Below are 25,408 nucleotides of genomic sequence, written 5' to 3' on the forward strand. Positions count from 1 at the left end.
TCAGTGGAAATCATGTTTGGTTTGACATTAATTAAGATTGTCATTGTGTGAGCATCTCTTTCTAGGATTGGAAAGGCAATTGCAAGGATACTCTAATGACATCTGTGCAGAGCATGACATGGGTACAGTGAGTGGGGTCTTTATGAATAAAATGGGTGATTTTGCATAGTAAGAGACTGTTGAAGGTCAGAAATTTGAAATGTAATTCCTCATTTGTAGCACCAATGAGCAAGGATCTTCATAGTGCCCTTCTTGCTGCATGTAGAAAAAGTCTGACAGAAGCCACAGGATTACAACACACACTATTTCTGCTTCTGAATCACTGAGGCTACTTTTGAATGCAGTCCACAGCCCAAATGACATCAGTGGCAAGATGGTAAACCAGGAAGACTTTTGGCACATTAATGCTGACTTCAGTGTCCTGTGCTAGTGCTCCACCATGTCATTGCTCGCCAGATGGCAGCTGATAGAATGATGATGAGTGAACCAACATAATGTAACTAGTTTGAAGGACAAAGAGGACTCAAATTGTCAGCTTTGATCTGTCATTGCATCTGTTGGGCACTCAAACCTTGAGATACATGTAGCCAAAAAGGCTCATGCAACTGCCTCTGCAGAAATGTTCATAATATTTGTGGCTTTGACCCAGCACAGAAATTTGTCAAAGCCTTGAAAATATATTTGAATTCTTGCAATGAGTGTAGTGGCATTATGAGGTCTATGTTGACATGAAAAATGCAGCATGCTGGTTTTCAAAAGAAACTGGGAGGCTTGTGAATGTAGTGTCCAAGTTTAACTGAATGACAAGGTAAGCAGGTGTTAACCTACAAATGATGATCAGGTCATACTCTTGGCAAAACATATCTGTCTGTTACCACAAATAGTTGTGTTGGCTCCAAAATATGTGGGTCTGTGAAATGCATCAAAAACATGTTTCCCACAGTGGAATGGTATGAAAGATTGGAGTTAGTTTTGAGAAATATCACACCAGATGAGAAAGTTCCCCATAGGTAATTACTTTTGCCCCAATTCCATTTTTTGTTTTGCAAGAAAATACCTATGTTTCAGCAAACATAGGTCTTGCTCCTTTCAAACTCGCCACAGGCTGTCATAAAATGGCTTCCATCAAGCTCCTTTTACAAATTTACAATAATTAGAACTAAATTTAGCCACTGTTGTTTGCTGGACCTTTTAAGTTTCTGAATAACTGAATAGCTGAGGTAAATTCATTTTAAAAAGGACTTTTAGATACAACAACAATTTTTATGGAATAACACTGGCTAGTTTGCCTAAATGTGGGATTATATTTGAGTAGCAATGTTTTAAATGAGGATCTTAATTATTCCATGATTATATGAATGCAAGTGTTGGTAACATATATTTTTGTCATTCGTTCCATTATTTATGTATCATTTTCATCTACTTTATCAGGAAGTCAATAACAAGGTATATGTTTACAAATGAACAATGACAATGAACCTTGAAATTACCAATGTTTCATAATTAGCACATAATTAGGCAACCCAACTCCTGATACTCCTACTACAGATGATGAAGTTAAGTAGACAAGCCTTGCGTCAATATTTGAAATATTTAGGTATTGTGCATAGGTCCTATAAATAATAGTATTTAAATTATTGAAATTGTCACTGAATCTGAAAAATAAAATAATAATAATTTTGGGGGGGAAGAAAAACACAACAGCTAGAAAGTATCCGAATGAAATGATAGTGGTACTAAAAATTCCCTACCCTCTTTCACACACAATAAGGTGGCTTGCAGAGTGTAGGTGTAGGTATTGATGCTCAGCCCATCTTGTGCTTATTGATTTTACTACTTTTCTGATTTGTGAATCTATTTATATATGGTAGAAAGCTCATTATCATAATTTCTTCGTCTTCCTCCTTTGCAGCAGTTGTCTGTTATCATATGAAGTACCTTACTGCCAATGGTGTCCAGCATTTTGATATTCCTTAGTGTTAGCGGCCAAGTTTCTGAGGCCTTAAGTGAGCTATAGTTGTGTAAGTGACTTATAGAAGATTAATTTAGTTAGTGATGTAAGATAGCTTTAAGGACAGTAACTTTGTTAGGAAAAAATAAGCTTTATTAACTGCCACTAGTCATTGCTTAATTTCATATATGACCATGATTGATCCCAGATGTCTGTACTGCTCAGCTTTCTCAAATTCCAATCAGATATAGTTACTGGTATTGTGTATTTAGTCTTAGACTCGATGATAGTCTGTCCCATAGTCTCACTTGCATGTTGTAATGCAACAAATGACTCATCCATTGCCTTCTGACTTCTTGTTATTATGTCTACATCATTGGTGTGAGTAGCCCACTTAATTCCCATACACCATCTACCACAATATTCCCTGAACCCTTTCTTTGCATCTCACACATACTTTATTCTTAGGCAGTTTATAATCTCCCCCTATTCACATTACCAGGTTCACTTTTAAAATCAATAAAAATAGATGTATACCAATTCCAAATTCAGTTTTTTTTTTTTTTTTTCTGGGACCTGTCTCAGGGTTGAAATCTAGTCTGTTGTTAACTTTTGTAGGAGGTATTCATACTGATACATATCAGTTTCTGTCCAAATTTATTGATAGCAGACACTCAACTTGGAGAGGCTCTAAAACATCTTATGCCTCTGGTTTAAGAGAATTACACCTCCATAATTTCATAATTTGCACACTCCACTTCATCTCCTTTCTTGTAATGACTGCATATCATTACTAAGAGGGACATTCAACAAATAATGCAACACTTTTTTCTTTCATGCAATTTCAATAGAAAAAATTTGTAGTTTATTGTGGGATATTCCTGCATCAGCCCTGTGGTTCCATGAAGCCTCAATAGGTTCTGGCACTACACATAGCCTTCAAAATGGTATCTGCAACTAAGGTGCATTCCAAGCTGAGAGCTGTCATTGAGTTTCCTTTTGCAGAAAACCAGAGCACTACAGATATTCATAGGCACTTGCAGGATGTCTTCAAAGACTTGGCAGTGAAAAAAAGCATTGGGTGAGGCATCTGTCATCACCGCAACAAGTTCACAAAAATCCATCAGCTCTCATGCACACTGGCTGGCTGCACATGGCTGTGACTCCTCAAATGCTGGAATATGCACACAGTCTCATTTGAGGTGATCACTGCATTACAGTCAAACACCTTGCTGCACAACTGGAGATCTCTGTTAGAATGCTGTCACACTTGTCCATCAGTTGGGGTACTCAAAGGTGTGTACTCACAGGGTTCCTCACACCCTAACAGAGGACCATAACGAGCAACAAAGGATCATCTGTGTGAAACTGCTTGCACATTATGAGGCTGATCATGACAACATTTTGTTGAATATCTTCACAGCCAATGGAACATGGGTTCATACCTTCAAACTGGAAACCATATAGTAGTCCATGGAGTGATGCCACACTACCTTTCCTCCAAAGAAAAAGTTCAAAGTCACCTCCTCAGCCAATGAAATCATGATGATGGTTCGATTTGATGTGATTTTATTAGGGAAGCCAAAACAACTTTGGTCAAATCCACTGCTGCCTAAAGTGAAACAGAGTTTATTGTGTGATATCATTCCCTGTGTCTCTAGTAAAGCCAACCAATGCCCTTGAACAGTGCAAGGATATCATTTACCAATGCTTTGCTAGACACATTTTCTTCAGGTCTGGTTGATCTGAATATTCTGTGTCTTTTAATCTTGAATGCCTTGCATTCAAAGATCATATCTGATGTGGTTTCCTCACCCACAGCACACATCCTACATTTCGGGTTTTCTTCTAATACCCCCTTTGTATGTAGGTGTGTTTTGAAATTCCCATGGCCTGTCAATAGTCCAACCATGACTTTCATTTTCCTCCTGTTCAAGCTCAGGATTGAGAGACAACTCTTAGAACATGGCTTTGGCATTAGTACCTTGCCATGTTTTTGCTTTTGGACCTTAGCACAATGTCCTACATGTTGTCTCCTTGTCCAGTCTCATGGTTTTATTTTGATCATTGCCTTGGTGAGTGACAGGACAGGTCTAATAAATGGTGTCATTGCCCCTATACTGGCAATCTATCAGCTTGCTCATTACCACCAATCCCTGAGTGACCAGGAACCTACAATAGGTTTATCCTATTGCTTTCCCCTAGCTCACAAGGACTTTGTGGCATTGTGCCACCATCTTTGATCTCATTGCCGAGGCTTCTAATGCTTTCAGGACTACTTGGTTGTCTGAATAAATGAAAATGCTATGACCTCTGTAGCATCTCTGCAAATTCTCCTCCACACACACCCTGATAGCAGTTATTTGTGCTTGAAACACAGTGGCCATCTTCCCTAGAGAGATTGTACTCTCCAGCCTCGTCTGCACTCTGTATATCACTGGCCCCAACACCTCGGTCTGTTTTTGAACTGACAGCGAACTAGGCTATGTCCCTAGTATGGTGTCAAAATTTGTTCTCCCAGAGCTCTCTACTTCCAATTACTACATTGAAAGGCTTGTTGAAGCAGCTGGGAGTTATTATATATGGTTCAAATGGCTCTGAGCACTATGGGACTTAACATCTGAGGTCATCAGTTCCCTAGAGCTTAGAACTACTTAAACCTAACTAACCTATGGACATCACACACATCCATGCCTGAGGCAGGATTTGAACCTGTGACCGTAGCAGTTGTGAGGTTCCGGACTGAAGCGCCTAGAACTACTCGGCCACCGTGGCCGGCAGTTATTATATAGTTGGCCAGCATTTCCCCAACCATACCTATGTCTACCTCACTCAATATTTTAGTGTGAGGCCCTAGATAGCCCATTGAGTTCCTTTTTTTGCCGGTCTTTTACCTGTGTGCTCCAGCTGCTGCCTCAGTCTTTACCCACAGGTGTAATGGAGGCATGTCCAGCACAGTTCCCATCCCAGCAGTGGCTGTGCTGCTAATTCCACCTGTAATGGCTAAGCAGGCCAATTTCTGCACCTCAGTAAGCTCCTTAGCTGCTACCTGCTGTTCTACCTTTTTCCACCACACTGTAGCCCCATAAGTGAACATAGGTCTTATTACCATCATGTATATCCAGTACATACTCTTGGGGTTTAAGCCTCAGTTTTTACCACAAGCTCTCCTGGTACTCAAGAGAGTACCTTTCGCCATGGAACAGGTGCTCCTTATGTGAGGGGTCCATGACAAGTTTCTCATCCAGGGTTACCTCAAGATATTTTACTGTTCCCTTCAATGGTAGAGTTTCATCGAGAAGCTTGAGGTTCCAATATGTGTGTTGGATCTGCTTCCTCGTAAATGGTACAACAACAGTCTTCTTAGGACTGACACTTAGATACTGTTTCCTGCACCAAATTTTGCACAGTGTTCAGTGGTCCTTGTGCCATAGCTCTGACTGTATTTGAAAAGTTGTCAAGTATTGCTAAGACAAGATCATCTGTGTATCCATGGCAAAAGTGCTGTCTAGAGTTTAATTCGACAATGAGTTCATTCACCACAAAGTTCCACAGTAGAGGGGACAGGGCCCCTCCTTGTGGACAGCCTCTGGTGGTGCTGATTACCATTTTTTCTTGCATCATGATGGCTTCTACCTTTCTACCACTAAGCATTGCTCTAATCTACCTGCAAATGGTAGTCTCCAAGTCGTGCACCTCTGTGCCTTAACTATGGATTTGAAGGTCATGTTGCTAAAAGCCCCTTTGATGTCCAAGAAGATGTAGAGAGCTATTTCCTGAAAGTGTTGTGCTTTCTAAACCTTTCCAACAAGTTGGTGGAGTGCAGATTCACATGATTTTTGTGGTTGGTATGCATGTTGGTTTATGTGTAGAGGGACCCTGGTTAAACTCCTCTCCCTAACATGCACATTGACCAGTTTTTACAATTTTTTAAGAAGAAAGGAGGACAAACTGATTGGGCTCATATCCTTGGCCTTGGCTTGAACAATTCTTCCTGGCTTTGGAATGAAGACAACCTTCACTGCCCTCCAAACATCAGGAATGATTCGTGCTGCTGGGCTAACCCTAAATAACCTGCATATGAATTTTATTAAGTTCACTGCTGCTTATTGCAGGAGCATGGGAAAAATTCCATCTGAACAGTTCCCACTGCCCATTGGATTTTACTATGGTCAACACATTCTCTGTCAGATTCCCAGTTCTCCATTCGAACACCTGAAAACCGATATCTCACAGGACTCTCATTCTGGTCTATATTGTCTGTCAGAGTACATTGAGGAAAATGTGTCTTGAGGAGCACTTCCAGCATTTCATGTGCTGTCCCTGTATATTCCCCACCCTCTTAACTTAAAGTTCCTCCTGGATTAGGTGGTATCCTAGAGAGGATTTTCTGAAGTCTGGCCTGAATAGCATGATGATGGTCTTCTGGCATTCTGAAGGGGTTACTCTGTTTGATGTCCTCAATGTACTGTGCTACCTGCTACCATCATGGAACTGAAGAAACAACTCCATGATGTTCATCACCACAAAAATGCAAATGAACTTTTCCTTTTCCATGACAATACAAGGCCTGACACAAGTCTGCATACCCAATAGGAGCTCACAAAACTTCATTGGACTGTCCACCCTGCAGCTCAGATCTTATATGTTGTAACTTCCATCTGCTGAGTCCAATGAAGGATGCACATCATGGGAAGCAATACATAGATGACTGAGAGGTTATTGATGTGACAAGATGGTAGCTCCAATGTTGACCAGTAGAGTGGTGTTATACAGACATACAGCCCAACCAGTAAGGCAGCATAAGGCCTTTGCACAGAATGGAGAATATGTAGAAACACAGAATTTTGTAGCCAAAAGAGTGGGGAATAATATGGTGTAATGGAATCCTGAAGAAAACCAACCTGCTTTCAGGAAAAAAGTGTTGCATTGCTTAATTAGTGGCACTCTTACCTTCCAGTATTATGGCATTTTCACTTTTTCACAGATAATCATCATCATTTTTATGAAGAATTATTTTATCTTATTATCATTCTCATTTATCTGGCAGTGTTTTGTCTGTTCTAGCTCTCTTGTTATTTTCAAGCATTTCAGGGAAGTCTTCACTACTCTAACGGTGGAGGAATGATCATATTGTTGTTCGTCAATACGGCTCCTTGTGTCAAGCTTAAACTGAGAAGCTCATCAAAGTACCTGTACCTTTGTTTACAAATTCCTTTCCCTTCTCTTTTGATTTTTTTTCCAGTTTTATCCTCAATTTAGCTGCTTTTAGAGACAAATAACTTACAATGCAGATGCATCATCCTTTATAAAATTCTGTAAGAGGATAACATAAGAGGTGAGACTGCAAAGAACATGACAGCTATTGCATTACTTCTGTCCTCTTTCACCAGTGGGAACAAGTATTGTAGCATGTTGGTTTTTTGGATTATGTCAGTGATTTCAACAATGAAAAATGAGATACAAGCATTTTGGTTTGAAATGAAAGAAACACATTGAGTTTTGGTGAACTGTGTTTATGTCCGAAGAACAGGTCTGTACTTTCTCATCCTCAAATCTATGTGTTATGTGTGTCTTCCCAGTTGGAAATGTGCAAAGTCACATGATCACTAAAATCTATTTTTCCACAGAAACCATCTCCTTCTTCTACTCTGAATACATACATACAAGAAGACTCAAAGGCCTTTGATGATATTCAGACTCAAAGGCCTTTGACAATATTCTTGCAGCCTGCCTCAAATGCATCAACAAACATTTCTGTAACACGTTCCAAATGGTTTTCTATAGAAAAGCAAAATCTCAACTAATTCAGTGCATGGATTTGTGAGGATTTGTTAAGAATCTTTCATAGATGTGCACAATTCCTCTTACAGCTATTAATGAAAACACACTCAGTTTTTGTTTATGAATACAGCTTGTTTACTCTTTCCAAATTACTTGTCCTGTGAGGATCTATTATGGATTTAGTCCAGAAATGATAAGCATCATTGCAATTGAATTCTTTTGTGAAAATCAAGAACACAGAATGCTTTTTGCTCCCCACTTTTGCCCTTTTCTTAGCTGCACTGCTAGTATTACATAGCCCAAACTACAAGCAAATGGACACACAAAGGATGAAATAAGAAACCACGGTTGGTACTGCCATACAGTAAATGTGAAAAAAATCCTCATGTCATTTTTTCATCCACAGTCATAGCTAATGCTACAAGTGTTACATTGTGATGGGTTTGAGTATCAGCTGATGTGTACTGTGTGACAAAATGTGTGCAAATTGAAAGTTTTTAATGTTTTGGTGATTTTTTTCTTTCTTTCACATTTAACTTCTACTTCTATCAATACCAGTACTGTGACTTACTTTACACATGAATAATTTTATCTTTGAAACAATGAACATCATTTTGGTTCACCTTTTAGTGCTTTTGTCTATTATAGAACTGTCAAACTCCAGCTCATTAACAGGCTTAAGAAATAATCAAATCTATTTATTTGTCTGGAGATAATACTGTTGTTGCATGAGACATGATCAGCGTAAAAGTCATTTCTTTAACGAAAATAAATTGATCACAAGTTTACATGTACATTACTTGTTATATTGCTTTCATTATACAACATTTGGGTCATACCACATTTAAATAATTATGTAATTTACCCTGTCATACAACGAACTCCTCAACATTATAGAGGGGCTATCTTTCTCATCAAGTACCCATTGCCATTTCAGTTTTGTTGCCTGGCAGCTTGTGTATATTTTGTGGTATTTTTTTAACAAGAAGTTAATGAATGTGTGCAGAATTAGAATTGGGAGGAAAATCAGCATTGGCCGTATGTTGTTGTTTTATTGTCAGCAAAATCGATTTTCAGTCACTTAGTGACCATCCTCAGTACTAGAAGCTAAAAAATTTTACATAACGATCAGAGAGTATAAAACAGAAAATCATAACTACACCTGTGTATGAACATAACAGTTGGTAGGAACATACCTGTAATATACAATTAAAATTGGTAGGCACTGGTATCAAGCTATAACCACCATCTTAGAGCGATCGCATAAACTGAAGCCGCTGTTTACATGGACCTGTTCAGCAGACCTCGGTGTGACAGGGCTTGCAAAGCCCTCTATGTGACATGTATCATGTGAATACTTAATATTACTGGTTTTGCGGGATATTAACACAAAATAACTCTTGTGCATTTGTGAATCATGAAGTAATTCAAATTTAAAATGTACGTAAAATACATAGAAGACAATGGAGGAAGGAAACATCCTACCAACTGTTATGTTCATACGCAGGTGTAGTTGTGATTTTCTGTTTTATACTCTCTGATCATTATGTGAAAATTTTTAACTTCTAGCATTGTGGATGGTCACTAAGTGACTGAAAATCGATTTTGCTGCCAATAAAACAACAAAATACAGCAAATACTGATTTTCCTCCCAATTCTATCCACTATTTGGTCATGGTGCCCAGAACACTCCATGGAGTCGCCAATAAATGTGCAGAATTGTTTTCGGTTTTGGATACTCTTCTCCAGGGTATATTTATTAAAATTGTACTCTGCTACAATTCTCTTTAAAAGTTTTATAATAATCATTCTTAGCTGTAATCATAATTAATGTTATTATATTATTTTACAGGTGTAAATCTGAGATCTGGAAGGCAAGGTATTTTCCCTTCAGCGTATGCAGTTGATGTGGATTATAGTGATTTTGATCCCAGCACACCAAAAGTTAAACGAGAACGTTATTTGCTGGGTTACCTTGGTTCAGTTGAAACAAAGTGTCACAAAGGCAATTCAGTGTTGTGCCAGGCAGTGAAAAAGATAGTGGGCACTGGGAATACACCAAAGCACAAGCCACATTCCTGTATCCTAGAAGTTTCTGACCAAGGACTTCGTATGGTGGATCGCAGCAAACCCACAGTGAGTGTATTACAAAATAGTTCAGTTATGGATTCTATTAATAATTACAGTATTATGTAATACTATCTTTGCTGGTTGTGCATTTTGTAATGTGCAAGGTAATCATTGATCATGATTAAGTTGCTAGTATTGGTTTGTTTTGAGGTATAAGATTGATTGGTTTGTTTTGAGGTATAAGATTGCTGATAGTGGTAGTTGATACTGGAATACATGAAACAGACTTTTAGTACATAAAAAATAAAATACTTTAATTGTCACCTCATAATAGCACTGTAAGATGAGAAATGGCAGAGAGATATCCATGTTGCTTGGTAGGCACGTGACCTCTGGATGCAAACTAGTTCCCTCGGTCGCAGCACTGCCATTGCTGATGCGTGCACCGTACATAGGCAGTGATGGTGACCTCTGGTTGCACCTGTTAGTGACCTACACTGAAGTTTCCATAACATGTTATGCACTTATCATAATTGTGAATGTCCTTGAATGTGAAAGTGCCTGAGGCACTGAAATCAGGCTGTCCGTAGGCTGCAAGTGTAATTCTGGAAGCTGTCATATGGCCAGATGTAATATCCCTTGCCTTTAAGGAAAAGCTGGTGAAGCCATCTTGACAGATGCTGCAGATTCTGCATACCTTCTCCCTGTGGAGAAATACAATGGTGCGAACTTGAAGACAGTGAGACAGTGGGTGGCCACACAGAAGTTGAACCTTCCATGGATTGACACAGAAGATGTCCAAGGTAATGGGGAGCTCAGGGTAGCTGCAACCCTATCCCCCAGAATCTCAGACCTGAGACAAGACCCGTGCAGCACACCGCAGATGCACGTACATGTCTAAGGAGTATGTCAAGCAGAATCCCCCATCCAGAAGCCACGAAGTCATGTGTGATATGGACCCCACACTGAAGAAGTAGCATCTGCTGGATAAAAATGGGCGAGGGCATAGAAGACACCCTCAGTGTGATGAATGTCAGATGTATAATGATGCTATCAATGCACTGGTGACCAGCGGGAGATAGGGCTTAACTAATGATGGTAAGGCAATGGTGAAGAGTTGTGTGGGGCAGTGGTCACCAGTAGGAAAAGCATGAGAGCACTGAGTACCAGAAAAAAATATGCCCGGAGGGCCAGAAGAAGCCTGGGATGGCAGGAAAAATGGTGCAGGTGTTGAGAAGAAGGACAGTCAGAAGGCCAAAAGGCTGTGGACAACAACACAGACAGTGATGCCTGTGAATGAGAATAGTTGCACCTGGAGGGTGGACACTGGGCTGTAGCAGCAGAAGCTGTAGGCTACAAATCCATGTGTGAGGAGCACAAGGAAAGACTGCCAGATTTTCCTGAAGATGAGAACTGTTTGTAATGTGTAGTGTGAAGAAGAGTGAGCAAACAAAAAGAGCTGACAGGAGCTCGAGACAGTGGGAATGAGGTTTACCAGATACATAGTACACATAAGAGCATGTGAAGCTAACATCAAGAGGGCTAAAAATGGTATGTATCAGCAGGCACCATGATGTACACTGCAAAAAATGCAAGGAAGAGGAGAGACAAAGCAGCACAGGAAGTAAGGTGTAGCAGCACAGTGTTGCAAGATGCCCCAAAGAATGAAAGCACAAAGCGCTGCATCACCTCCCTGAGGAAGGATGACCAGGCTGGAACTACAATGGTGAAACTTCGTGGCAGAATAAAACTGTGTGCCAGACCGAGATTCGAACTCAGGACCTTTGCCTTTTACAGGCAGGTGCTCTACCATCTGAGCTAGCCACACACGGCTCACGTCCCATCCTCACAGCTTCAATTCTGCCAGTACCTCGTCTCCTACCTTCAAAATGGTGAATATGAAGGTAACAGACAGTGTCAGTTCTGGGCATGGCGAGCAAAGCCCAGGTGGGTCCCAGTGACAGTCAGGGCTGGATGCAGTAATGCCAGATGCAAACTGAAAAGACAGGCAACAACATCATTGTCAGTGTTTATGTCCCAGGTTGTAAGCCTGCATGCAAAAAATTGATGATTCAGGAATGATGATTGCCAGGACACTTTATCATGGCACCACAGAATTAAACACAGTGCAAACATTATGCAGATTTGTAACACAACTAAAGAAATCATTCTACTCAGATACACAATCCAAAGTCCATGCACAGGTCTTGACACTCAGCACTAGGCACAGGTCTCACTGGGTAAGTTCCATCCCTGGTGGCTATTGGTGTGAAGTCACAATATGCTACAGATGAGCTTCCCAGGCTAGGCGTCATCTGGAGGAGCTGATAACCTTGATGATGTGAGGCTGTGGGAAATGGACAGTGTGGGCTCAGAGAGAGCATGGCATGAACTCAGCACAGGCTAAGTGGGGAGCCAGCAGGGGCCTAGTGGTGGCTCGGTGAGAGCTTCAACATATGGGCCGCTGGAAGCAGCTGGTGTTAAGCCCAGAGTTACAAAGAGACTGCTTGCTAGAGGTTGAGCCATGACTTAAATATGTGTCAGGCAGGCTGTTTGGTGGGCACATGAGCTGTGGATGCAAAGTAGCCCCTCAACTGCAACACCATCATTGCTGGTGCCCTGTGGTCGTGCGTGCTAGCAATAGCATGTCACGGATTGTTTATCAGCACTACAGAGTCAAAAACATGCAATGCACCTGTGATACTTGTAAACAGTCTTTGGAAGGAAGCGTGCCTGTGGCACAGAAAGCAGGCTACCCATAGGCTGGGGAGTGTACATCTACATCTACACTACGTAGCTACTGTGCAAATCACACTTAAGTGCCCTGGCAGAGTGTTCATCGAATGACCTTCACAATAATTCTCTGTTGTTCCAGATTCAAAAAGTGCACAGATAAAGCAAACATCTATATCTTTCTTTGCAAGCCCTGATTTCTCTTATTTTATTATGATGATTGTTTCTCCCTATGTGGGCTGATGGCAACAAAATATTTTCACGTTCTGAAGAGAAAGTTGGTGATTTCATGAGAAGATCTTGCCACAATGAGGAAAAAGTCCTCTACCATGTCTGTGACACTCTCTCCCATATTTCTCAATAATGCAAAATGTGCTGCCCTTTCTTGAACCTTCTCGATGTACTCTGTCAATACTATCTGTTAAGGATCCCACAATGTGCAGCATGGCTGCTATAAAAGAGGACAGACAAGCATAGTGTAGGCATTCTCTTTAGCAGATTTGGTTCATCTTCTAAGTGCTCTGCCAATAAAATGCAGCATTTGGTTCACCTTCCTCACAACATTTTCTATGTGTTATTTCAAATTTAAGTTCATCAAAACTAGACATGAGTGTCTTATTTGGGAGTTCCGTGATTGTTCATTAAATAAAATATGGCATTTCAGTCTTCGATCGCTATTCTTTATTATCAATCAATTACCAGTTTCAGGCTAGCTGCCCATCTTCAGATCATATGTTGTCGTTACAGAGTAACTTGTCCGGACAAGTTACTCTGTAATGACAACAGTGCTGGACACATACTCTCCTGATGCCAAGAAAGCCAGTACAGTCCCTCTAATGGCAGTCAACAATTCCATCATTTGCACATATGGTCACAAGACATTGCACTTGCCAATTGTTACAAGTGGAGATTTGTGTTAACTGGCACTTCTCAACTAATTTTGGGCATAGATTTCTTCACATGAGCCACTTTGACTGTGGATTTACAGAATGGTTGCTTGATACATCCCATTCCTCATCATGCTGTTCCTGGTGTAAAGGGTTGTTCAACAACAGGCACCTCTCACAAGGTTGACAGCTTCAATACTTCTATATCACATGATGAAAGGGGAAAGTGGGAGTCCTACAACTGCAACTTGGTTTGAGTTCCATAACACAGAAAATGGTTATGCAACAGTCAAGCATGAAACTACCTGGTCATGTATGGAAAACAGTGAGTTAGAAGAGACTCTGGAGGCTACAGAATGTGAACTGCAAGCATCCCACAAAACATTGGACATGCTTAAGACACCTTCATGGTGTGATCTTGACTCTCATACAGTGCTGTTCTCAGAAACATAGCGGACTGTGAAGCCATGGGACATGACCACACACACAACAGTGCACTGTTCTTGTACCACCCCTGGTCCACCTGTTTCATTACATGCCCATTGGACTGTACTGGAACAATTCTATGAGACCAAAGTTATTTTTAAAAAGATGCTTCATGACGCAATCACATGTGACACATACAGTCCTTGGTCCTCACCACTCTACCTAGTATGCTAGAATGATGGTTCATGGTATCCTCATGTTGATTACAGTGTGGTGAATGCTCAAAAAGCCTGGACAGTTATGCAGTACCAAACATTCAGAATTTCATTCCTGCTCTGATGGATGTGACCATTTTTAGTGTGCTGGAGTGCTGCATAGCAACCAATAACATCCCTAAAGCAGCAGTGATAAAGCTGTTTGGACTCTTTGAGATCTTACAACCTTTTTGGGCTTAAAAATGCAGCCCAGATGCTGCAACATTTCTTGGACAGGGTTCTAAGGGGCTTCCATTGTGCTTCACTTACTTCAGTGACAAGCTAGTATTTTCTAAAAATGCCCAGTTATGTAAACATCACTTAGACATGGAGATACTTATCACTCAGGCTCTTACCGTGGTCTGGTTCACATCTGGAGAGCAGCAAGTTTCTTTTTTCCTCTCTCTCTCTCTCTCTCTCTCTCTCTCTCTCTCTCTCTCTCTCTCTCTGTTTAAGAAGTTTACTCTCACTTTTTTGTAGCAAAGTATAAATTCAGGCACTAAATTTTGAAGAGCCAGTGGCCACTCATTTTGAGCCTAGTAAGCATCAGTCAGGCTTCTACTGCCATCTGGTACACACCTGAAAAACAGCAATTTATGTATTTAGCTGCTTCTGTGTGTTATTAGTTTCTGATTTTATATTTCATTCTTGTTTTTTCCCCTCTATTTAAGAAGTTTATCTTCACATTTTTGTAACTGTAAAGTGTTGCCAGACAGTACGTAATGCAGTTTTTGTTTCTGCTGAACAATCAGCTTCACAGTTCATAAGGTATCAGCCTCTGTTGGTAACACAGCAGGAGGTTAGCAATTAACATATGTAGGTTTCTGTCTGTGCTTGTATAGTTGATTATTAAATTAGTAATACTGGCTGTAGTTCACAAAGAAATGAATGTGCTTTTGGCTATGATGAGTCATCTTCAGGCTGCTGGTTTGGTGTGTAGCATTGCATGACACACATCAGATGTAACTTGTATCGTCCATGGGCGCTACTGCTGAGCCAACTCCCAGTATAACCGATATGATTGATCTGCCCTCACTGCAAGATGTGTGGCAGGTGGCAACATGTTCCTAACAGTTGAGGCAGAAGGGCAATGTATAAAATGGCCATCTTGTCTCACTCTATCATTCTGTGAGTGGACAGGTGGTTATTCAATCAGTATGGTCCAAGCAGTCACATTGTGAGGGGAGGGGGGGGGGCATTTACAAGTTATCAGGGGGGGGGGAGGGGCATTTACTAGTTATCAGGAGATCTAACACTAGGCATGGGTACATTGTACAGCCCCTTAGGCAGATAGCACTCAGGACTACAAAAAAAGACAATTTGCACTCAGAAGGTCTGCTGGGGGGCCTCATCTGAGTTGTGGAGGAGGCCTCACCTATGGCTACCGAGCTTGCAGGGTGCAGTCACCTGCAAGTTGTGGCTCATGTCATCACCAACGACACCAGTAACTTTGGTTCTGAGGCCTTTCTCAGTTCATACAAGCATCTGGTGGAGGTAGTGAAGGCTGTTGGCCTCACACAGAGCTCACAATTTGCAGCATTATTCCCAGATTCAATTGAATTCCTTTGGTTTGGACCTGTGTAGAGGATCTCTACCAAAGGTTTTGTTGACTCTTTTATGGTCTTGGCTGCAGATTTCTGGATCTGTGTTATTGGTTGGGGAATTGTAGGACTCTGCTGGATAGGTCAGGGGTGCACTACACAAAGGAAGCATCTATTCAGGTAACAGAGTACTTGTGGAGTACACATGGGGTCTTTTAGGCTAGGCAGTTGATTGAGAATCTCTGATGAACACTCACCAGACAACTTGCAGATAGTGAAATCAGATCATGTCCATAGTAAAGACACTTCTACTGTCAAAATTTTATCCATAAATTATCGAAGCGTTCATAACAAAGGCCCTGAATTTACTAATCACATTGAAATTATTCTTGGAACCAAGAGCTGGTTGAAACCCAATGTAGAAAGCTCTGAGATATTTAGCAATTCATGGAATGTATGTCAAAAAGGCAGATTGGGCACCATAGTGAGAGGTGCGTTCATCACAACTAACAAAAATATTGTCATTACTGAGGCCGAATTAGAGTGTGACAGTGAAGTTATCTGGTCATGTATAATAGGTCTAGGTGAAATAAAATTAATTGTTGGATGTTTCTATCAGCCACTTCATTCTGCTGTGATGGTTTTAGAGTCATTGGCAGAAAGTCTATGATCAGTAGTGCAGAAAAACCAATATTAGTTGTGGGTTACTTGAATCCAACCAAGTATAGACTGGGACATGTGTGGATTCATTGCAGGAAGTACACACAACAGTCTTGCAAGTTCTTTTGAAGATGTTTGTTGAAAACTGTTATGAACAGCTAATTTGACAGCCCATGGCAGATGGAAATATTTTAGACATAGCTACAAACAGGCCTGATGTAATTGATGGCATCAGCATAGAAACAGGGATTACTGACCATGATGTTGTCATAATGACTTGTTACTAAATTTAACAAACCAATCAAGAAGACTAGGAGAGTACTTCTGCTAGAAATAGCAGACAGACAATTGTTAGCATCCCACCTAGACAATGAATTGACATCATTTAGTTCCAGTACAATGGATGTAGAGGAATTATAGGAAGAGTTTAATCAGATTTTAAATCATGCTCTGGAAAAATATGTGCCAAGTAAGGATCGATAAGACCCACCATGATTTAACAATTCGAAAAATACTTAGGAAGCAAAGGCTGTTGCACTCTTGGTTGAAAAGAGGATGCGCATATGACAACAGACAAAGGTTAATATAAATTCATGTGTCCGTAAAAAATATTGATGCATGAAGCTTACTACAGCTACCACTGTGATGTCTTAGCAACAGAGCTTGCCATGAACCTGAGACAATTCTGGTCACAAGTAAAATTGCTAAGTGGGTCTAACTCTTCTATCCAGTTACTTGTTGATCAGTCTGGCATGGCTGTAAAAGAAACTAGAAGTAAAGATGAAGTTTTAAACTTTACATTAAGAAATTATTCACTCTGGAGAATCATACAAATATATTGTTATTAGATCACTGCACAGACTCCTGTATCAAGGACATAGCATAGCAATAAGCATAGCTGATATAAAGAAACAGCTAACAGAGCTTAAAAATGTAGGAAAAGACAGAGTGCTACTTACTGTAAAGAAAACAAGAAGACACTTTAAGTTGCAGACAGCACCTGACTGCAACTTAACATGTCTTCTTTATAAACCTCTCATCACTAGGCTTCCATGTAATTGATTTTAAGAAAGCTGTATGATGGTGATGAAATTCAGGAAGTTTGTATGTGCAACTGGAAATACGGCCAAAATGTTGATTTTTTGCAATAATTATATTTTTTTCAACTAAAAATTGCGTCAAGCTATCACAGATCTTTATTGAAGGATTGCAATGATAGGCTACATCAAATACTTTGCGAAAACAAAAATTTAAGTTTTACTTTACCTCAAAGGATCTGCTTATTTGCCGGATTTACATGAAGATGATGGTTAGGTGAGTGTTGCATTTTCATCTTTCTACTTTTGACAAATATGGGTGAAAATGAGTGAGCAGTTGAACCTGACAGTAGCACAAAACTGTAGCTGTTTCACCTTGTTCATCTATTCTTAAATTATACAGATATAACTAAATATAAACTAGATACAAACTATAAATTAGTCAAGTCTACCTTATCTCTGGAAATTTATTTCCATTTACTAACATTTTACCTTTATATTGGAGTTCAACACTTTAAAGATAGCCATGCTATATTTTCCTCTCACCTAAGTTACAGAATAGAAATTTGTGGAGTAACAACCAAAACAAATCTAAATAAGCTACTGCTACTCCAAAAATGAGCTATAAGACTCATCTGTGGATTACAATATAAGTAATCATATTGTGGCTTCTTTTCAAAAACTGGTTTGCTAACCATAGTAAACATCTCCATTCTAAAAGCCAAATTACTTGTTAAAAGACTGCATCCCAACAATTGTTCTCATTTGTATTAGTACAATACCAGGAATAAAGAACAATTTTACATCAGCAGCCAGACAACAGTACTCTATCAAAAGAGTCCACAATATGTAGGTTTAAAGTTAGCCAACACACTTCCCAGTAAAGCTATGATCCTAGCCACAGTGAAGCATAAATTTCAGGTAAAGAAATTCCTGTTACAAAATCCCTTTCATCAGATGAATACCATACTTACATATGTTTTCATATTATTAGACTAAAGACATTTTTTCCAAAACTTTACATTTATTACACATTTACACCCACATACAGATTATATTTGTATGTTAAATACTTTGTATGCATGCCTTTGTTCTTAATCAACATTTTTATCCTGTTTGGCATAGTTTCTATTAACTTTTCACGTGACATTTTAATATCATTGTGATGGCACCATATTTCCTCTAGTTTGTCCATGAGATCTTGTTTGGTGGTTATTGTAAATTTCCTAATCCTCTGTTTGACAATAGCCCATAAATTTTCAGTTGGGTTCATATCAGGGCTATTCCCTTGCCAGGGCAACATTTGAGGTTGTTTTTCTTCCAAGTACTTAGGAACACTTTTGGCTTTGTGGCAAGGTGTCTCATCATGCATAAAAATGGCACCTTTATTAGGAAACCACTCATTTGTTTTGGGGAAAAGTTCCTTTTCAAGAATTTGTTTATGTTGTTCTTGCCTCATTGTCCCTCCAGACCTTAATTGAAGTTGGATGCTTCACACCTTGCTGCACACACTCAGCTTTGAACTGTTCTCCAGGTCTGAAAAGAACATACTGACTGGTTTCTTCCATCACAGTGAATACAGATTCATCACTGAAGCATACCTGAAGCATCTGTACAAAATTGCAAGTTAGAAAAGTTGGGAATAGTAGCATAGGAGACCTCAACAGTATCAAAATTCAGATTGCATTTCTTAAGTATCAATAAAACATCACAATTTCAAGCAAAAACTCCTAACTTTAGAGATCAGAGCCACTTAATTTACCATATCATTGCATATACCTTATCCTAGTCCTCATTTGTCCACTCCTGAAGTTTTTTATCCCACTGCAAAATCACAGGTGTGATTTTCTGTTTTTTCCTTGATTGGCATGCCTTTAAACTACATTCAAACAGCCTCCTCCTCACTGTCACCAAAACCTTTCAGCTGATGGCTCACGTCTGTAGAAGTAAGTTTATGGTTCATTGTTGCCACATTTGTAAGTCTTCTCATTGTTCTAGGACTGGTTTTTCTTTTAAGTCCACGTTTTCCTTTCCTATTTGGTGTGTATTCACCACCTTTCTGCACTGGGAGTTTAATTCTGCTGACAGTTTTCTGTGATATTCTCTCTCTGTCAGCAATTTCTTGCTGTGTATAATGATTTTCAGCAAGAAGTACTACCACGGCTGAGGTGAAATGCTTTTTGTCTTCCCCATAACCTCACTTTCTCTGGAAACTCCATGATTTATTCCTGTAGCTAAAAACATGCAAGTTCACAACCTATATAATGTCTTGTTAATGTAGCAAGCTGAATTACTCCACAGATACAAAAAACATTACTGTAAACACAGTTTCAAAGCATATACACAGACAACTAACACCTACACGATTTGGAGGGAAAATGACAAATGTTACCAAATGTGAAAAATTCAGTGATCTGTGAGTTGCTTGGAAGGGAAAATTCATGGCATCAATCAAACCATTAAAACAAATCAATTATTACACTTTTCTCTCCTAATTTTGCACCATAAAACTTAAGAATATCAAAAATAATCACTTAGTCTAATAATTTGAACACGTCTGTACACGCAGAATAAGAAGTGCTTTGAAAAATATGTAAATAGGGTTAAGCAAACCATTTTACTTGTAATTTAACCATTTTGTTAATTGATGATGTATTCAGAAGAATGTATTATTGTGCTACGTATCAAGAATACTAACCTGTTGTTATGGCTATGCAGTGAATCATTCAGTGATGAATAAAGTGTTATTATTATTATTATTATTATTATTATTATTAATCTACACATGCCTAAAAACATGTGCCTAAAAACATGTGTGTAAAAACCTCCTGACAACATTATGCCTTCCATAAAATAATAATATTGGAGAAAACTCTATGTTTTCCATTATGGTTTTCTTTCATGTACAATAAAATAAAAACCAATTAATCTTCTTACAGCCTATGGATTCACCATGTCATGACTATTTCTATTCTCTGAAGAATGTCTCATTCTGCGCTTTTCACCCACGAGACCATCGGTACATGGGATTTATTACAAAACATCCGCAGCTGCAGCGGTTTGCCTGTCATGTCTTCATGGGTCAAGAGTCAACAAGACCTGTTGCTGAAGCTGTTGGGTAAGCACTATAAGTTAGTAATAAAAAGATGTAATGCATTAGGTTGGTGCATAAGTTCAAAGCATTTTTGTTTTTCATGTTGGTATTCTGGTTGCTATTAACTTATTAAATGATTGTCATTTTTTATTTGTAGTCCACTGTTGCTATTTGAGTCTACATATTGCCATTTTGTCATTTGGAGATAGTGGGTGGAGCTGTACATGTTAGAAAATGGAGTGCCAAGTGGAGTAATTGGAACATTTCCAACATATTTGTCTGTTTGAGTTCAATAGAGGAGTGACACAGCAGTGGAGTCAGCCAGAAACATTTGCAACATGTATTGCAATAATGCAACTGGACACAGTGTGGCAAGAAAATGCTTTTCTCAATGGTGATATCACTACTGGCACAGCATGGGAGAAAATGCTTTTCTCATTTTAAGGTGGATTGTTTTGACATTAGCGATTCTCCATGTTCATGACGACCTTTGTGGTTTGATGAAGACTGTTTAAACACATTATTCCACAATGATCCATGTTAATGTACTCAAAAACTGGCAAATATGATGAACTGTGTTCGTTCCACCATAGTGCAATATTTGCATGCAATGGGAAAGGATCAAAATTGCTGTAACAATAAGCCAAAGTCACAAAACCCAGTGAATGGACATATGCGCATCATTGTTTGCTCATCGTCAATTGGATCTTGAACTATACCAACCATTCCTATCCTGCATCATTACTGGTGACAATAAATATTTCTTTATGCTTACATAAGGAAAAGGAAGGAATTGCTGAGCCCAAACAAAGCAGTAACTCCCCATACAATGACCTGTGCCCATAATGTTACACAGCTGGTGGAACAGGAACAGTATGGTGCAGTACTGAGTGCTTCCCCAAGATGTAATCATCACTGCTGACATTTATTGTCAATAATGTGATGTGCTGCAGACACATTACATGAACAATGACCAGGAAGATTGCGTGAAGTAATGTTACTCCACTGCCTTCTGCTAGACCGACAAAAAACTCTAAGCAGGAGCTGAGTTGGGAAGTCATTCTGCATCCACATTATTCACGCGAACTTGTGCCTTCAGTTTTTCACCTTTTCCATTCTCTGTCAATAAAATTCCTTTCAAGATGAAAATGCACTGCAAGCATAGCCTGATGAGTTCTTCACCCCAAAACCATGTGGTTTCTACAGTCACAGGTAACCCTGCATTGGCAGACTGTTGTAAATAGGAATGGGGAAAGCATTACTGATGACTAAAGTCTCTGTTATGTGTATATGTTGTAGTTATTGAGCATGTGCAAAAAAGCTATGAATATATGCCCCAACTCAACACATACAATTGTGACTAAAGATCCAAGACCAACCCTCATATAAAATCAAAAAGTGCTTTCTGAAGAATAATTCAAAGTAAAAATGATAAAATAATATGCATTGGCTGTACGCATATTTCAAAAAACTGGGTCAAATGTATGTTTTAATAGATTTAGTAATGAGTAATGAGCAGTAGTGAATAACAATATGATAAAGAATGATCTCAGACCCAGTGATGTTACAGGGGGCATGCAGTTGTTGATGTTTACTTCCTGGCTTGGTATTTCAGGTGGTCACCTTCAGTTAAGCTATCAGAAAAATGAGACAGACTTCCCTCATTTCACTACTTATTGGTGCTTTGTATGTATATTGTGTGTATGTCTAGGCAACTCTAAGAAGACTATCAGCATCATTAATGGTGTAAGTCGTCTGATGTGTTGCCATACATTGTGACCTTTTACACACTTTTTCTGAGAGCAAATAGTGGAACTGACAAGAATCCATTCATTATCCAGTTGGTAACTACTATCACAATTAAAGGGCTTTTCACCATACATATCCCTACAGACTCTAATAACAGAGTTCCAAAACAATGTTTCCATAATCAAAATTGTATGTTCGCTTCCAAATAACATCTGACAGAAACAGTCCTTGATGACAGCATACTGGTTGGGTAGCAAAAGTCAAATGCAGTTTTGATGTTTACTGCACAGTGCATGTGGTCTGACCAATACAAGTCAAATCACATGGGGAAGATGTTACATGAAAAATCCAGCCTAATTACAAATAATTCTTCACTAATCCAAGAGGGGGTGCATTTGGGCAGAGAACCACTTCAGCTTGGATTTTCTGTAGGGTTCTGGCTCTCATGAGCAAAATATTTCCAACACATTGAAGGAAAGCTTTGGGTTTTGCCAGTGTACCATCCTGCTTACCTACTGGTTGACTTTTCCTTTAGTTGATTGTGCCTTGATAATCTGCTAAACGTGATACATATTTTTGCTAAACACACTTAGTAAAGAGATGAGCTTCTTAGGCAAACCATCCAAATCAAAAACTGTATCTGCCCTATGAAGAAGTGTTTTAAGCACTTTATGGTTTGTGCTGAGTGATGACAGCTCAAAGACAACATACTACTCATCTGTAGTGAACTTATAGTAAACTGAATGCCCTAGAGAGCCACTATTTTTAGTTGACCCTCAAAAAGTACGTGGTTATCAATTTTACATGTTTAATTATTTATGTTTGTTCTTTCATTATTAACTCAGTGGGTTGACCAATTTTAAAGATTCTGGATGCAATTGACACAAGATGCACCCAGGATGATCCAGTATCATCATGAGCTGTTACTGGCTAGTACAAACAAGAAACTACTATTTAATTTTCCACTAGTGCATTAAATGCCTTCTACGGCTGGAGCCATGAGACACAAGTCACCTTGTGGGATGCCTGCTTGCCAAATTGTTGTTGAACTCATTTAGCTATGTTGTCAATGAGTGACTATTTAATTGAAGGCACTGAAAGTTACTAAGCTCAATACCATTATAACAATTTATTATTTTATTCATAGCTGTTATTTTTCAGCAACTCTAGTACATATTTCAGGATAAAATTCAGTCATTACTTTTATTTTGCTTTACTAGTTTTGACAAATTAGTTTGTCTTCTTCAGAAGCTTAGTATTGGTTCAGCAGATATTGAGATCTTCTTAATAGAAGCTTCTTCAGCTACATCTACATCTACGCCTATATTCTGCAAACCACTGTGGAGTGCATGGCAAGGGATACATTCCATTTTAGCAGCTATTAGGGGTTCTTCTTGTTCCATTCATGTATTGAGCATGGGAAGAATGATTGTTTGAATGCATCTGTGCATGCTGTGATTATTCCATTGTTGTCCTCATGGGTAGCAAAAATGGAATGGAGTGGGAAAGTAGAGGAGCAGGGAATGGGAAAGAATGGGTGGGTACTTTGGAGGTGGGCAGCACACAACAAGGCCCAGGGAATGTGGAAAGGAGGAAGTGATAGGATGTGGGTGCAGAAATTGTTGGGTGGAGGGTGTGGGCAGAGTAGGTTACTGTAAGTGGAGGCCAGGATAATTTCAGGAGCAGAGAGTATGTTGTAAGGATAACTCCCATCTGTGCAGTTCAAAAAAGCTGGTGGTGGAGTAGATGATCCAGATTGCCCGGACCATCAGTAACTCTGCCCACATCCTCCACCCAACAGTTTTTGCCCCCTTGTCCCATCACCTCCTCACTTTTCCCCTTCCCTCTCCCTTTCTGAGTGCCACCTTCTGCCATTATTCCCAGCTGTTCTTTCCCTTTCCCTGCTCTCTCCTTTTCTGTTCCTCTCCATTTCCACTCCCCATTTTTCTCCCACACCCCACCTCCTGACTCTGCACCTGTCAGTCTCTAGTCCCTGCACATCCTCCCAGGTAGCACTCTTTACTCGCCCCACCCATACCCTGCCATCCCTACCCATCCCTGCCCCACTCCAGATTCATGTGACAGTTGCATACAGGCCATAAAAGTCACCCAGAACCCTAGGGCAGGGGAGACGTATCAGATGGGATGAGAAGGAAGTTTTTTTTTCTCATCCCATTAGGCAAGTCTTCCCTGACCCAGGGTTCTGGGCAACATTTCTGAAATCTACCCCCTTTCTTAAACTTTACGAGTTCTTTTTCTTTATCCCTCTTCCTTCCCTTTCAGTCATTATGTCCGAAGAAGGAGACACTGGCTCCAAAAGCTTGCAAACTTTAATGACTTTTATACATGTGTTCTCCTGCCACCACTTGGTGAGCAGATTTTTCTATGTATTGATTTAAATTATAATCACATACAACCAGAGTTTATTTGGATCCTGTGAAAGATCATTTGACAATATTCAATGAAGGCTTAAGAATTGCTCTCTTTATAGCCAGACACATTTTATTCAGTATCTCTCTGCCTATAATCCTTTGCTTTGTTTTACACATATTATGCAGTTGTCTCTGTTTCTTTAGAAGTGTCTCTGGAGTGTCTGTATACCACAGACAGACCCTCCCATTATGAACTGTTCTACTGGGTGCACAACCAACTGTTCTTTTAAACTTAAGCCATAATTCCTAAATATGTTCCTGTCCTGCACTGAAAATTTCAAGTTCCTCCTTGCAGTATGACACCACTGAATTTTTAATGTAGTTTATTGAACATATAAACCTTCTGCTTGCTTTAGTTGTTCTTTGTACATTGGTGATCATTGTTACCATAACTGCATCATAGTCACTGATAACAGTTTTGATGTGGGCATCCTCAGAGAGATCAGGTGTATTTGTTGCCATTAGAGCCAATATATTTCCATCATCAGTATGGTTCTGAACTATCTGCCCAGGTAGCTTTCAGAGAAGGCATTTAGTAATGTTTCACAAGATGTCTTATCACACCCACCACTAACAAAACTGTAATTTTCCCAATTGATTATTGGATGATTAATGTCTCCAACAATTTTTACAGTATCATTAGGGAACTTACGTACAGCAAATTGAAATCTTCTTCTAGCAGTTTTGGCTACATCAGGAGATGAGTCTGATGGGCAATAGAAGGCTCCAACCACCATTTTATGCCCAACTTTGATACTGAGTCTTGCCCAAACAATCTCTGATGCAGCTT

The 25,408-nt window shown here is 39.5% G+C and overlaps 1 protein-coding gene across 1 annotated transcript in view; it reads left to right on the forward strand.

The window, feature by feature from the left end:
- The window catches only part of LOC126267308 (JNK-interacting protein 1), a 330,701-nt gene extending 310,236 nt beyond the window's left edge, over nt 1–20,465 (forward strand). The window contains exons 6-7 of the mRNA XM_049972394.1: nt 9,588–9,871; nt 20,283–20,465. Coding sequence (XP_049828351.1) covers nt 9,588–9,871; nt 20,283–20,465 — 467 coding nt within the window. The remainder of the gene's footprint in view (nt 1–9,587; nt 9,872–20,282) is intronic.
- The last annotated feature ends 4,943 nt before the right edge of the window (nt 20,466–25,408 follow it).

Source organism: Schistocerca gregaria, chromosome 4, assembly GCF_023897955.1.
Source record: "Schistocerca gregaria isolate iqSchGreg1 chromosome 4, iqSchGreg1.2, whole genome shotgun sequence".
Classification (NCBI taxonomy): domain Eukaryota; kingdom Metazoa; phylum Arthropoda; class Insecta; order Orthoptera; family Acrididae; genus Schistocerca; species Schistocerca gregaria.